The following is a 16632-nucleotide window of genomic DNA, read 5'->3' as shown; positions in this document are numbered from 1 at the left end:
TCAACTCTCAGTTGTACTTCTAGCTTGTCAGGATTGTTAGGAGACAGACTAGCATCCTGTTGTTCCTTTCTGTGTACTTTCTCATGAAGTCTTTGTTAAAGCATGGAAGGGACAGCGCCCTGCTGTGAATCTTACAAACAGAACGAGCTGAGATAGACTTTGCCTTAGAAGTGTTTATTAAACTGTTGGTGCATTTCACTAAACTCCAGATTTTCTCCCTATTCCTTTATTTATTTAGTCTAGTGACTTCTATTTTTCTTTCCATATGAGAGGAAAAAAGTTGTTTTGCAATCCCAATTGTAAGAATATAGTCTTCCTATTTGGCTAACCCAAGAAATATGGTACCAGGAATAAATGAATGTTAGTTAATGAGTATTCATTAATAACCAGCATGATCACCCTAGGTATCATTTCAGCATTGTTTTTGTTGCCCTTAGTTCTCCCTTTGATTTTTTTTTTAAATTTGCGGTTACTTGCTTTTAGCATTAGAGAGTTTAAAGTAGAAATCAGAGTGATAACATAATATCTAAAAATAAGATGTAACAGTGGTATTAATAGGATGAATGGTAGCTTACAATTAAGAAGGGCCAGGACTTACGGTTTAAGCTTCATGGACGTTATTTATTTCCTCTCTCTCTCATACACGCACACACAGACTCGATCACTCACAAACTCCATACCTGTAAAACAAAATTTGATTGGGAATAGGGTTAAAGTCTTGGAGAGCTAAGGCTTGCTTAAGATCAAACAGCCAGAAAACAGTGGATCCCAGAGAGTGGCCTTCCAATGACCTTTTCTGTTGCAACTTCCAGGGAACCTCTGAAGCACTGTGGTACTGCCTTGAAGAAAGAGACCTTGTCTTATTCATCTCGGAACCCAGCTCCTAGCTCAGAACAGAATGAACAAGAGGGTGACGTCGCTAACACTTTATTTTAGGAAGATAAATCTGGCACGGATGAGTGGGATGTAAAGAACAGGGAAAGACTGGTGCCATGGCGAGCAGTTCGGATGTTATTACAACCATCCAGAAAGAGAGTTAGTGAGATCATGAATGAGGGAGCAGTGCGGCAAGAAGAAAAGAGGCAATGAAGGTGGAAAGGTTAGAAAGAATGCATCCATGGACTTGATGGCCGTGAGCAGGCAGTGAGCAGGGCCAGCCTTTTAATAAATATCCATTCATGTAGGAAATATTTCTGGAGCATCATCTGTGTGCCAAAATCTAGTCCAGTTGCTGAGGAATCTAACAGTGAATTAGGCAAATGAAAGTTTTTGCTCTCAGAGAGCTTATAGTCTCATTTTAGGATGTACCGGTCAGAGTTCTCCAGATGGCCGCTATACCCCACTGTATATTCTCAAGGAATTGGCTTTTCTGATTATAGGGCTGGTAAGCCTGAAATCTGAAGGCCAGGTCCACTGGCTGGAAATGCTGAGCAGGGGCTGATGCTGCCATCTTGAGGCAGTTTTTCCCTCCTCGGGGAAACCAGTTTTGTTTGGTCTTAAGGCTCTTCAACTGATTGCTGAGGCCCACCTGGATTATTTAGAATAGTCTCCTTTACAGTAAATCAGTCCTCTACGTACTAACGAGTTCTGTTCAAGAGCCCGCTTGTTAAGGCCAATTTGTTCGTAAGTCCACGAAGTTAGCCCAGGTACTCAACGAACACAAGTGGCGGGCAGGCTGCCCGTTCACTCTCCCTGACCTTGATGAAATGCACTTCCTCATCTTTGAAAGTTCGCAGCTGGAAGGCTCGCGTGTAGGGGACTTACTGTGTATAAAGTCAGATGGTAGGTGCAGATCCCATCTGCAGAATGTCCTCAGTTAGTGTTTGACTGAATAACTGATGCTATAGCCAAACCAAGCTGGCACATAAAACTAACCGTCCCAGAAGAGACGTAAGAATGACCAGTGCAGAGCGAGAAATCACATAGGGTGGTAAGTACTGGCTCCTGTGCCTGGCAGACTCAGGAAGGAATAGGTGTATCTTCATCTTACGGACGAGGCAGATGAGACTTGGGGACTTATTTAGACTAAAACAGCTAATTGGCCCTGCAGTCTTTCTGTCTCCAGCATATGTGCAGGAAACACCACAGAGCCTGCCCTCACAGGGACAGTCAAAGAGACAAGAATATTTGACATTTTACCAGGAACACCACCAGTGAGTGAGCACATTTAGATTAGGAACGAGCCTGCACGTAGAGAGGCTGAGCGTTGCTTTGGGGTGAGGGGTACAGAAAGTGTAAGTGTGTTAGTCACTCAGTCCTGTCTGACCCTGCAACCCCATGGACTGTAGCCGGCCAAGCTCCTCTGTCCATGGAATTCTCCAGACCAGAATACTGGAGTGGGTAGCCGTGCCTTCCTCCAGGGGATCTTCCCAACCCAGGGATCGAACCCAGGGGTGGGGGGTACAGGATGCTCTGTCCAAGATCAGCCCCTTCCTCCTACTGCTGCACTGGGACAGACAGTATTCCTGTGCCCAGGTCGGGGCTTTTGTACAAACCAGTCGTTTTGCCTAGAAGACCCCTCTTCCTCCCCCCTCCCCTTCACATGGACCGTGTCTGTGTAAGCCTTCAGGTCTGAGCTTTAGCACGTCATCAGGGAAACTTTCTCTATGCATCCAAACTAGGGCCCATCTCCAGTTACAAGCTCCCCCCACCCCCTGCTAACACCATGTTCTTCTAATGAGGTATATAGCAGTGTCGTCATGAAGTAGTTTACTTCTATCTGACTCGTGTCTGCCTCTCCTGTTACACTCCCAAAGAAAAGGAACCAAATCACTATCGTGCAGATTTCCCAGCGAGGACACAGTTCTTAGCAGATATTACTTGTCAGATGGATGCGTGGATAAAGGAATGAATGAATGTGATGTATTTTCTTCTAATCAGGGAATCTATAGGGCATCTAAACAATCATCTGGAAACACAGGGCACATCCAGGAGGCTCCTCTCTGTTTCCTAATCCCCAATTTGATCATTTCCTGTACCCTGCCAGTCCCAGCCTTGGCACATGGGTTCTTCTCCATGTCACTTTCAGAAGTGGTGCTTCTGGAAGTATTCTCTGATTTGAGAGGTCCTTTGTAAGCATTTGAGCCTAAAGCCTTCTAACACAAAACTCTTAGAATCGTTAGAACAATAGAACACAAGAGTGAGGGAAGCACGTGGAAGGATTACAGGAATGGTGCAAGGTTGAGGAGTCAGGCATGGGTGGCATGTCCTCAGGATGCCCGCATACTTAACACAGATGATTCTCTCTCTTCTTGCCCCAGGCAGGAAGTTCTGGCTACTTCTGCCTGTGGTCTGGAGTCCCGTGAGGCTTCTATGAGAAGACAAGCTTCTGACTCGAGCAGCCCCTGATATCTCTGAGTGGGCTCTTGTGAGCCAAGTTGAGAGGAAGTTAGGAGCCTCTACCCCCGTACCTACTAAATGCCACCCCCTTATCCTGCCACACAGAGGAAGGCTCCTAAGGGTGGGCACGTGAGGCTGAACAGTAAAGCTTACAGTACCGCTCACCTAGTTTCTGACCTAACAGCCACCAGTCATAACAGCTTAAAAATCTCACCTGTGCTGTGAATCGCTTCCAAGAGCTCTTCTGCCCTTTGTGAGTCACCCGAATGTCAATGGAAATGAGGCTCTGTTTTGTGGTTCTCTTCTGACGGTGGGACAAGACATTTGGGATTGATTTAAAAGTGGCCACTGTCAAGTTATCCCAGAGGGTCTGTGGAAATTTCTCCCACTTGCCTTCTTTCCATTAAAGGGTCTTTCTATCCGGAAACCTCTCTCTGTTTCTACGTCCTCTGTCTTTTCTGAAACTTGGAAGTCTTGGCTGCAATTTGCAGATGACCCTCCCTGGAGCCAGACAGATGCTGACTGTATCACCACAGGATGTAACAGAGAGCATTATCGGCCCGGGTGTTCGGAGCCAGAGGTCCCGGAGTCTTGACTCGGCCTCCTAGCGGTGCATGACTTTGGACAAGTCTCCGGGCTGGAGTGGACGCGGTGCTCTCCGCAGTTACCGCCACGCTAAGATGTATGGTTCTCATTGCAGGCATCTTTTCCACAAGTCCTGTGTTGATCCCTGGCTCCTAGACCATCGCACCTGCCCCATGTGCAAGATGAACATTCTTAAAGCCCTAGGGATCCCGGTAAGCACAGTACAGCCTACAGCCTCGTCGTGTCTGTCTCTCCACATTTCCCACTCAGCAGGGAGAAAACAGCACCCCGGGTTGTCTGCGTCCCCTTGACCCCAGAGCAGTGGCCTCATGTGAGGAGGCCCTGGAAGCACTTTCCCACATCTGGACACATTTCTCCTCTCCCTCTGTCTCCATCTGAGAACATCGTGACCCTCCCACCGCGTTTGTGGTTTTTGTCTGTGAGTCAAGATGTTGCCTGAGCAGCTCACAGGCTCCTCTTCTGGGCTGCAGTGGGTGACAGCAGGTGGAACACCAGCAGAGGCCAGGGGTACGCTGATGACACTCTTGTCGTTTACCTGCACTGTCATCAGGCAAGCCCAGCCGCCACGCTTTCCCCACCATCGCCCAGCTTCCAGAGGAGACAAGCTCTTCGGGCCAGGGGCAGAGAGGTCAGCCTCTGGGCATCTGGCTCGGTGGCCTCTGCTAAACTTAGATCTCTGCGAGGGCTTGAGAGAGCAGGAAGCCAGAGCCAGAAGCCCTGAATTCCCGCGCTCCCATCAAGCTGGGAGTTACATGTTTTAGCAAACTTAGTGTCTCACCCAGTCCACACAACATCCCCCAGCAGGCCGGCTTGATGCTCCAGGGAAGGACTTTCCCGGGATCGTACCTAGTGAAGGCCATGGGCTGGTGGTTGGTGAGACACCAGCTGCTGTCACGAGGGCGGGAAGCAAGCCAGGCCACCAGACCCAAGGGCTGCGGAGAGATGTGAGCACAACATAGGTCCTGTCTGAGAGAAGCTAGACGAGCAGGATACAGAGACCCTCTTCCCCTTCACCCCCTCCGCTTTGCTGCAGCCTCTTGTCACTCCTCACTACTCATGGCAGAGAATAAATAGAATGTTTTAAATCCCAAGATGTCAGTGAAGAAGAAAGGATCAGCTCAGATATCAAAGGCTTTATTTAATGCCAAAAGGCTAATTATCCCAGGGAGATCAGAGTGACTGTTGCACAGGGCTCACCTGAAGCCTCGTGAGGTCACGGATTGGCTGAATTTTCTGCCCTGTACCAGCTGCCTCTGCCAGCTGTATGCTGATTTTTTTTTCTTACAGTCAGTACACCAAACACAAATCAACTTATGTGACTGTAGCTTTGAGCTAGATTTTGAAAGGCAATGCATTAAATTTTCAGACCAGTGTTTTCAATGCATAATAAATTCAAGGTGAAAATCAATAACAGTGAACATGAGCTATGAGCAAAACACCCAGCATCTCTATCAGATACTAACGACTTAGAAAATTTAACTCGCTGTTTGCATGTTTCACATATCTGGCTCCAACTGGTTCTTACCAGGGAAAAGGGACATGTATGTATGTGTGTATTTACATGTGTGTATGTGTGTCTTTGGGTTCTAAAATCTTTAGCATGTTCACAGTTAAAGGTAGACAGCCACATTGTTTGACCTAGTTCTTGTTGCTTAAGGATATCTTCAAAGCTCCCAGTTTTCAATGCCAGTGCTCCTTGGTCAGGACAATGAAACCAAACCACCCCCAGTGGTTACAGTTTATACTAAATAGCATTCAACTCCAGACTTTTTCTGGGAAGGTATAACTTCTCCAGACCTTGTAAATATCTGAGAATTGTAAATGCCTCAAGAATACAGCTAATTATTGCTTTTAAAAGGGAATTATTGGGTGGCCTTTGGGCTTCTTTGCAGACACGAATAACATTTTAACTTTTAGCAATTGGGCATCCTGGCCAGAGTTTGTTTCCTGTCCAGTCTGGATAGGATTTTACTCAGCACACTTGCGAAAAAGTAAAAGTCAGTAGCATCTTTGGATTTTGCCAAGGAGTCTTAAAGGCCAAACAGGAACATGACACCACCCAAGCTGGCCCGAGAGAACAGAACGTCCTCTGTGAAGAAGAAAGCAGGCATGCAGGCTGCTCTCATGAAGCATGAGGCATACGGCTGCCCCATGCCTCCCTGGTGCTTTGTCCTAGAGGATGGTCCTGAAGTCTGGATCAGGGACCAATTTGGGATGCTGTTCTCCATACCTTTAAGCCTGGTAGCACCATGCTTAAATTATACCAAAGAGGGGATGTTTTCACTCCATTCTTAAAACTCACCGTGTAAATGGACAGGCTCACAGCCTTCTCAATTGGGAAAAACTTCCTATAGCTAACTGAAACCCTTTTCATGCAGCTCAAAGAAGTTGTTTTATAATTTTTTTAAACTCCCTTTGCTCCATTTCTTCCTCATCAAAGAAAATTGAAAAGAGCCTGTCAGCCTCTCTGATAATTGATGCCTGTTGGTCCTTCATCTCTGGATCCCTTACACATGCTTAGAGCTCAGTAAATGTTTGTGGCTTTGTAGTCCTTCAGAGTGGAAAGGCCGCCAGTCACAGAGGGGTGTTTATGAAATTCACCCTGATTCTCCTTTGAGGAATGTCCATTCACCAAAGACTTGGCTATAATCCTGATCCACTGGATGGTCCAAATATAGGGTTTTGTGTTTGATTTTGGTCTTTCTTCTGTTGTTTTTAACTGAGTAGTCTTGTGCCTGCTTGTGCTCTAAGGCAAATAAATATAAGTAGAAAGCTTAGGGCTGGGGACGTTTTCATTTTGTAAGAGGTTTCTCTAAAACGAGCTAAAGAATGAGAGCAAGGCTCACGGTTTGTGAAATTCCCATCACAATGGTATCTTGTCCCATTATATTTTGCCAAGAGAAATAAAAGACTGAACTGACAGGGGTGGGGGGGGGAGTCCTTTATTGTCAGAGCATTTTCATCCCTTTATCTACAGTCAAGAGCTTCATCCTCCTTTCTCTCCAGTCAGGTTAAGGGGTGTCTTTGCAGAATGACAGAACACATCAGTAAGCACTCTTGTGAGGTTCCGTATAACACAGGCCTTTTTTATCCCAGCAAGCGCACTGTCTCCTGTCACTATTATCCTGGTATGAATAGGATGATTGTTAATGAATAGAAAATCCCATGGAGTTGGTGTATTCACTAGTCCCTAACTATTTAGCAGTTAGTTTATTTGAGGAGTTTCCCTGCTAACCTGAATTTGAATACCTATACGCTGTTCACTTACAGATGGCTTTTGACATCTCTTACTAAACGTTATGACTGTAATTTCTCTTAGTGGTGTATAAAGTGGTTTTCTTTTCAAAATATTGCTCTATTTTGATGAACCATTATGAGTGGATAGAAACCGTGAGGTTCTGTAAGGTTAGTCTGTTAAATATTAATACTATAGCTAAGCCAAATTATTCATGCCTGCTCCAGCTAATCCACTGTTTCGTTTTCCCTCTACTCCCTTCTCTTAAAAACATAACACTTCTCCTCCTAGTCCACAAAGAAAAGCAAACAGGCTGCATCAAAATTAATAAAAATGATTTCATAAAAAGAAAAAAGAAAGAAAGCAGGAACATGATCAACAAGCAAAGTCAACATTTTGAAAAATATATCAGTTGTTATTGCATCTATGGTCACATTCAGACGTTTATGGCTGGAAGACCAACTGGCACAGTATCCTTACCAGGAACTCCTCCCTGCTACCCCCACACAATTGGACATGCTCATGAGCATCTTTACATAGAATAGGGGAGGGAAAAAGGTCATTTTTTCTTCTAGGTTCGCCAGCTGGTCCCTATAAATGACACTTATAAATGACAGATTAGCGAGAGAAAATCAATCAGTTTATGAATATATGTGCCATGAGTAGCCACAGGAGCACTTAGTGATGAGTGACTCACAGGGCTGGTTAGAACTTCAGCTTACATAGCATTTTCAAAAAGCAGCAATAGGGACTTCCCTGCAGTCCAGTGATTAAGACTCCATCCTTCCCATGCACGGGGCATGGATTCCATCCCTGGTCGGGGGACTAAGATCCCACATGCCACACAGCCAAAAAAAAAAAAGAGCAAGAAGTTTTTAGAGAAGTGATGAGACAAAAGGAAAGGACTTTGAGTTTCTAGGACAGCAAATTGTGGAAAGGTAAGTAAATGGGGGAACCAATGGCAGATAGGGTATGTCAGTCAGGGTTGTTATATGTTCCATTTTGGTGTCAAAATCACCCAGCAGCAGATGATGAGAATGTCCTCTTCCTAGTAGAAGAGAGAGACACCCTTACAAATGTATGTCCTGCTTTTAGGCAAGAGGGGGAGAGAGAGTTTCTTTACCTACTTCTCAATTGTTTCTGCAAAAAACAATCCTCTTGCCAAAGTAGCATATTTTGGGGTTGCACATTCTGCTACCCTTCAAAGGCATACTTTATCTTTGCACAAAAATTGAATTTTTTAAGTATTTTCTCAAATCTTCCCTTCATTGATCTAAGATCTGGGCAGATACTAATATTCCCGAGTTTTCAGAGCAATAAACTGAGAGTTACATAAAATTTCCCAATTGACATTTATCAAGCACTTAATAATTGTCAGGCACTATTTGAGGGCTTAGAATTCAAGATCAGTGTAGTTGATTCACTTTAAGAAGCTTGTGTCTCACTTGTATGTGGAATCTGCGTGGAATAGAAACAGAAAACTGATTGGTGATTGCCAGAGATGGGGGGGGTGAAATTGGGTGAGGGGTTCAGGAGGTACAAACTTCCAGCTATAAAATAATTCCTGGGGATATAATGTTCAGCTTGGTGACCGTAGTTCACAACACTGTGTTGTATTTCTTAAAGTTGCTGAGGGAGTAGATCCTAAAAGTTCTCATCACAAGAATAAAAAATTTGTAAACGTGTGAGGTAGTGGATATTAACTAAACTTACTGTGGTGATCATTTTGCGATATGTACATGTATCAAATCATTGTACAACTTTAATACAATATCCCATGCCAATTATATCTCCATAAAATTGGAATTAAAAAAAAAAGTTCATAGACTAGTAGAGTGAGACAAACACAGTAACAAATGAGTTCAACAGAGTTGGAGAAGTGTGAAAAGTTACAGTAGCAAAGGTGACTACTTGGGAGGGAGCACCACTCAGTAAAGGGGCATTTTGGCCTGGGATTTGAGGGGTGAGTAGAAGTTCACCAGGGTAAGCTTGAGACCTTGGCATGGGCAAGGGGAAGGGGATGGTTGGGACAAACATCATCCTGAGTAGAGGAACAGCGCATGCTAAGGCACTGAAATAGGGGATATATTCCAAGGGCTGAAGGTAAGGCCAGAAAAGTAGGCTGGGGCCAGACTGTACACTGCCTGTTTGCTGTAGTAAGGAGCTTACCATTCATTCTTTAGGGGATAAAAAAAATCCTTTCTCTGGTGAGAAAGTGGAGAATGGAGCATACTGGGGAAGAAATGTAGGGAGATAGGGAGACTGGTAATGGGGTGAACAGTGCTCAGAGCATACCTGCTCGTGTCCGGTCATCTCAGCGGGTCAATTCTGTGCGTTGACTTTTGACCACTCGAATTTCAATGAATTGACTCACTACCAATAGAAATGGAGAAAGCAGAAGGAAAGGAGAACACAGGGGAGAGGGAATGAGCTGAATTGGCGGGTTTTGTGGGATGATGGAGATTTCCAGCTGACTGCTAAAACGCAGGTATGGAATTCAGGAGACTTGGTTTCGGAATGGAAATCCAGCACAGGAGTCTAGCAGGTTAAATTCCTTGCTTTGTGCTCCCAGTGAGTCCCTGAGTTGTAGATTTTCTCTTTGAACTTTACACCCAATCTGGTCATTGTGATGTTAATTCAATCAGTGTCAACCCAGGGATCTCCGTACCTAAGCCTTAAGGTGCACAAAGCCGTGTCATTGGCATCACTCAAGGCTATGTTGCTGCTCAGACTGATGCAAAAAAAATGATAAGTAGTTATTCCTACTACTTCTCAAGATCATATCTCTCTACCACCAGCTTTTAAAAATTTTTATGAGTTTGAGCAGGGGCAGAACAACTGAAAATCATTTTTCAAAAGCTGCTCATAGAGGAGATATTCATATATTCAATACCACTTCAGCCAGCAGAACTAAAACCAGAGTAAGACTGTAAGGTAGCCCAATAAGAAAATAGTTGACAAAGCTGGTGACACAGGCTGCCTTACCAAACAGGGAGCCCCCCATTTCTATGTGTTTCAAGTGGAGCTGTGAAGGATTAGGCGGGGCAAGAGTCCTATAGTGAGTAGGTAATTACACTGGATGGTCTCACCCTTGTTTTATGATTTTAAGATTTTAATTTAGAGAATTTTATAAATATGTGATCAATTGTATGTTCTACAAATAGGACTTTTTTCTCCAGCTGGTTTTTTGGCTTATGTTAACAACAAATGCTTGTGTGTTTGTGTGTGTGTTTGTTTGTGTATATGTGTGTATCTCTGATGAACAATTCACAATGAGTCTTATTCTGTCTCCCCTCTCATGCCATTAGTTCATTTGCAAACAACATATGGGTCTTTGGGGCAAATTATCAGGCTATCATCTACTTCCTATTATGAGAAGTAAACACTATATATAAGGAAGAGCTATTATTATAAATAAATGTCATTTTATTCCCCTTAACTAATTTTGTTAATGTATGGATATTACTACTCCTGGAATTAAAACCTTGTCTCTAGATCTAAACAGAGACTTTGAAAAGAAAATTTTGGAAGATGTTTTCATGTTAATTACAGGAACTATATTGTGGAATGTCTTTAAATAAAGTGATTCAGGAAGAAACAGTAAAAAACTTAGTTTCCAGCAGGACAAAATATTGAGGCTGTAGACATCTCATCCCTAACTTGATGATGTACACTAAGAACAGGTCCTTTTCTGCTCCTGTCAGCCCAATGCCGACTGCCTGGACGACTTGCCCACGGACTACGAGGGATCTCTGGGAGGTCCGCCCACCAACCAGATCACAGGCGCAAGTGACACGACCGTAAACGAAAGCTCGGTCACTTTGGACCCTGCTGTCCGGACTGTGGGAGCCTTGCAGGTCGTCCAGGACCCAGATCCCACCCCTCAGGAGGGAGAAATCATCTTCACCACCAACAGTAAGTTCTGCCGTGCACACACCAAGTGCCATTATTCCCAAAGGCTGTTGCCTCGTGAGAATTGGAAAGAGGCACTTGTCCTCAAGAAGAAAAAAAAAAATTAAATGAGTAGAATGTTGCCCAGCTAACCCATCACACCTGACAGTCCTTGAGAAGCCCAGCTCACTCCTGAGGCAGCAGGGCAGACAGCAGAGCTGGCAAGTGTCTCGCTCACCCACACACGGATGCTACAACATCGTACACACCCCGTGGTACCAGAAGCAAGCTGGGTGGTGGGTCTGACCTCTGAGAGTGGAAGGCACGGGAGAAAAGCAACTGCAGGGGATGGGTAGTGGGACTGGGATGGGGCGCACCACACGTGTGTGTGTGTGTGTGTGTGTGTGTGTGTACCCAAGCTAGAGCCCTCCTGAGTGTGCACGCACGTGGCAGTCTGAGCTGGTCTGGACAGCACATAGGAGTGTTATCCTTGCTCTGGCTGCAGGACTCATGCAAATGGCACCCCTTTACATGAGCATTCTTGCAGTACAACCTAAACCACTTACACGGTGACATATTCAAATATCCTTGGAGCTTCCTCCCCATCTCCTGCATAGACTCAAACTAGATGCTGTTCTGATGGACAGTAAGGTATAAAAATATTTAAATAGCTATGCTGGCATATGACTGAAGCTAAAATCTCAAGTATTTCTTCCATAGTCTAATACAGCAGAGATAGAAGCATCAGTTCTAAGGAAATCATCATTCAAATTAACTTAGGTTTAAGGTTAAAAGGGTAGGTGAATAGTGCAGTTTTTAAATGAGGTGGATTTTTTCCCTTGGTAGAAGTAGCCTGATATTCACTATATAAAATTTGGAAATGGAGCAAAGTGGATGAAAGCATGTTGAAATATTTCCTTTTAAGTTGGCCTCTTTTTTACATATTCATGTTGTTTATACACTTCAAGAGATCATTCACACTGAAATTTAAAGATACATTTTTCTGATAAAGAAGCATAAGAGCCCTCATTGTTTGTTGAAAACCTGAAAGATAATGAAAAAAATGAAAAAATGAATCAATACCCCACTACCCAGAAATGATCACTGTTAACATTTTGGTGTCTTTCCTGATAATCTTTTGATATAGTTGAGACAATAACCATAGGGGTGAACATTCATTATTGTAACCATAGAACTTCCACAAGACCTCAACGGAGAGTTCAGTTCAGTTCAGTCACTCAGTCGTGTCCGACTCTTTGCAACCCCGTGGACTGCATGGACTCCATGGAGAGTAACTAAGAGTTACTGGGTGACGGGACCCCCCTGGTGGTCCAGTGGCTAAGACTCTGCACTCCTAATGCAGGGGTCCCCGGTTCCATCCCTGGTCAGGAAACTAGATCCCACATGCCGCAACTAAGAGTTCCCACACCGCAACAAAAATTCCTGTATGCGTCAACTAAAAGATCCACGTGTCTCAACCAAGACCCAATGCACACAAATAATTTTTTTTAAAAAGAGTTATTAGATGGTAAATATCTGCCCATGCAGGGTGTGTTAGTTTGGGGTAGATACGAGTTTTGACTTGACTTTTAGAGGTCTGAGGATCTCAACACTGAAGCATTACCCATTACACATTAAAAAGTCCCTAAAGATAGATTATGATCCCTTTGTTTTGAAGGTCTAAAATGGTACAAAAGCAGTTTTGAATTTTTTGTAACCATACTAAATAAAAACAAGTTGGTAGAGTTGATTTTAATAAAATATTTTATTTACCCCAATGTAGCCAAAATGTTTTACATACTTTAATTTATACTAACTCTTCAAAACCTGGTGTGTATTTTATACTTAGAGCACATCTCAGTTTAGACTAGCTCCATTTCAAGTGCTCAGAAGCCATGCGTGGCCACTGGCTACATATTGGAGAACACAGATATAGAATCCTAGTAATTTAGGGATCTAAGAACTTTAAATGTCATTTAATCTTAACCGTGATAAACTTCTGGTTTTCACCATATGAAAATTGAACAGAGGAGTAAGTAAGTGAGTGACTCAGATCAAACAGTATGTTCTCTTTGCAAAGTACAACATTAACCCATAATTTTCCATTTATTGGACATGCTCAGTTACCATCAAGCATATCACCATTAGTGGTCTAAGTGACGTCTAATATATTGGAAGACGTGATACAATTTTGCTAGCAGTTCAAAAACGCTTAACACATGAACCTTTTTTGAGCCCGTGCTGAGGCTGTGATGCACTCAATTGTGTCCGACTCTGATCCCATGGACTGTAGCCCACCAGGCTCCTCTGTCCTTGGAATTCTCCAGGCTGGAATACTGGAGTGGGTTGCCATTTCCTCTTCCAAGGAATCTTCCCAGCCCAGGAATTGAACCCATGTCTCCCGTGTCTCCCGCATTGGCAGGCAGATTCTTTACCACTGTACCAACTGGGAATCCCTTTTGAGCCCATAAAAAGAATCAAATTAAAAATGAATCCTATTTCTTGCAGTGAAATGATTGATTGACTTTCAAGAGAAAGTGTGTCATCTGTTAGATTCCTGATTTTGAAAAGTGGCCATGTACTTCATCTCAGTAAAGTCCAGATATCAAATGAAAATGCATAGTTTATGAGTGAAAATACAACCAAAAACGAAATAGGAAATTAAAGTCTGTATCCAGATAATTCATAATCTGAAACGGTTTTGGCTAAAACTGACTCAGTGTTTAGGTTCATACCAGGCATTCAGTAGCTATTCACTGAATGCCTGGAGGTGAAAAGTGTTTGATCTAAGCTTGAACAGGGAGCTTATGTTCACAACAGAAGGAAAAATGCCAGGTAATTTCAAAGGAAGGTCTTGGTAAAGATGAAGAGACAAGAGACCACATCTGTAGTCTGAAGACCAGTGCCATATGTCAATATGGCTAAAGATATCAGCCTCTTGGTGCAGAAACTGAATTGTTTTCACAAAATACTTTTCCTAGGACATTTCTTTTTTTTAATTGAAGTATAGCTGATTTATAATGTTATAATGCTTTAGGTATACAGCAAAGTGATTTAGTTTTATCACTATATATATTTTTTCAAATTCTTTTCCGTTACAGAGTATTAGAAGATATTGAATATAGTTCCCTGTGCTATATATTAGTTCCTTGTTGTTTATCTCTTTTATACATACTAATGTGTAATCTGTTGGGCCTCCTAGGCAGTGCAGTGGTAAAGAATCTTCCTGCTAATGCAAGAGACATGGGTTCGATCCCCAGGTTGGGCAGATCCTCTGGAGAAGGAAATGGCAATCCGCTCCAGTATTCTTGCCTGGAGAATTCCATGGACAGAGGAGCCTGACTGGCTACAGTCCATGGGGTCGCAAAGAGTCACACACACACACACACACACACACACACACACACACACACACACACACACACACACAATGTGTATCTGTTAATCCCGATTTATCCTCATTTTCCCCTTCTGTAACTACAAGTTTGTATGCTGTATCTTTGAGTCTATTTCTGTTTTGTAAATAAGTTCATTTGTGTCATTTGTTTATTTTTGTGTGTGTCATTTTTTAGACCCCACATATAGGTGATATCATATGATATTTTAGGCCATTTCTGATTAGTTTTATTTATTGGGATTTAACAGAATATTCCAAACATAATTTTTCTGATTAGATTTTTTAATTGGAGGATAATTGCTTTACAATGATGTGTTGAATTCTGGTGTACAGCAGTGTGAGTCATCTATAAGTATACATATATCCCCTCCTTTGTGAGCCTGATTAGATGTTAATGATTTATACTACTAACTAAATGGCTGTAGATTCCTTAAGGGAAAATCCTTTCCTCTATACAGATTGCACATTGCATAGTGCCCTAAGTTGCATAATCAATAAAGGACCAAAGACAGATGCATGAATAAATGAGCAGAAAGATTCAAGTTCTCATCCACGTTATTGTAACCAACTCCCTAATGCTATCAAAAAAACACAGATGGTGAAAGAAGGAAGGGGATGTGGGGATGTGATATTGCTACAGACCACAAATAACCCACTGGAGGTTGGACCTGACCTTTTTTCTCCCTTATCCTTTCCTACCTCACATCTCTAAAGATCCAGAAAACTACTAGAAAATTACAGAAAATGAAGAAGTAACAGTAGCTAACAAATACCTAACACCAGCTCTGTACCAGGCATCCTTTTACATTGTCTACATGTCTTAGCTTACAACAACTCTATGAGGTAAATATTATTTTTAATCTCATTTTACTGATGCAGAAATAGTAGCACCAAGAGATTAAAGTAGCTGGCCTGAGGTCATAAGCTGGGGACAGGTGCAGCTGGACCTCTCAGGACCAGCTGACTCTTGAGGAACATGCCTAGCTATGTTCGCAGGATGAGAAAGGGGAGAAAATGAGCACAGTGCTCAGTTCATTTTTTTTTTTTTTTACTCTCTTCCTCCATTTTTCTAAATCTCTGAAAGTTCAAAAATATGTTTAGTTTCAACTCGCCTTCTCATCCCTACCTGCATTCTTCCTTTCCTGACAAACAGTGTTGGTGTAGAGTCGATCAAATATACGTAGAAGTCATTTCAGCTCTCAAGGGGGAACAGCGTAGAACAGATTGCCTTTAGAGTGAAAATGGGAAAATGTGGCAGTAAAGGATCACCTTCAGTTCCCAGGAAAAGAAAAAAAAGAAAAACATTTACAAAGGAAAGGAAATTCAAACTGGTTGCCAGTCTGACATTTGAGAGAAAGACATTCTCGTATGCATATGGTTAATGTTTCTGACATTTCAGCATTTGTCACCTCACACGGCAGCACCAAATCACAGTTTCTCTTCCACTTTGGTGCAGGGAGTCATTTGTATGCATGCACAAATGGCACTCACCAATCTTTTTTTAATTAATTGATTGATTGATTTAATTTAATTAATTATTGATTGATTCACATTTATTTTTGGCTATGCTGGGTCTTCATTGCTATGCGCGGGCCTCTCTTTGTGGTGGCTTCTCCTGTTGGAGAGCATGGGCTTTAGGGCACACAGGCTTCAGTAGTTGCGATTCCCTGGCTCTAGAGCACAGGCTCAATAGTTGTGGCACACAGGCTTAGTTGCTCCATGGCATGTGGAATCCTCCTGAACTAGGGATCGAACCGGTGTCCCCTGCATTAGCCGACGGATGCTTAACCACTGGACCCCCAGAAAAGTCCCCACTCACCAATCTTTATCTGCTTTCCTCTTTGCACTGTACTCTGCCTTCTGACTCTCCAAGCCCAGCCTGTAGCTTCTTTGATTGGCTTCAGCAGGGGAAAAAGTTGCTTAGGACCAAAGGAAAACACAGCTAAACAAATGACCTGGTGTGTTTAGAGACTCCAGACAGGAGCTAGAGAAAAGAACACTTTATCACTCCTCCAAAACATCCCACACCACTCCACACTTCTCAAGAGGATCTGAGACCTTCCCTTTGTTTTTCAATGAAGTTGCTGACACTGCCATCCATTTCTAGTATTGAATCACTACAGGCGTCTTCTCGCTGTCTCCAGATCATTACCCACTTGCCACT

General features: G+C 43.0%; 1 protein-coding gene across 1 annotated transcript in view; it reads left to right on the top strand.

The window, feature by feature from the left end:
- Window positions 1-16632, top strand: part of RNF150 (ring finger protein 150) — a 258445-nt gene that overhangs the window by 203405 nt on the left and 38408 nt on the right. The window contains exons 5-6 of the mRNA XM_081545481.1: window positions 4040-4136; window positions 10885-11095. Of these exons, the coding sequence (XP_081401607.1) occupies window positions 4040-4136; window positions 10885-11095 (308 nt within the window). The remainder of the gene's footprint in view (window positions 1-4039; window positions 4137-10884; window positions 11096-16632) is intronic.

Source organism: Giraffa tippelskirchi, chromosome 11 (assembly GCF_054371585.1).
Source record: "Giraffa tippelskirchi isolate mGirTip1 chromosome 11, T2T-mGirTip1v1.2.pri, whole genome shotgun sequence".
Classification (NCBI taxonomy): Eukaryota; Metazoa; Chordata; class Mammalia; order Artiodactyla; family Giraffidae; genus Giraffa; species Giraffa tippelskirchi.
Note: the sequence above shows the minus strand (reverse complement) of the source record. Positions and strands in the feature narration are given on the sequence as shown.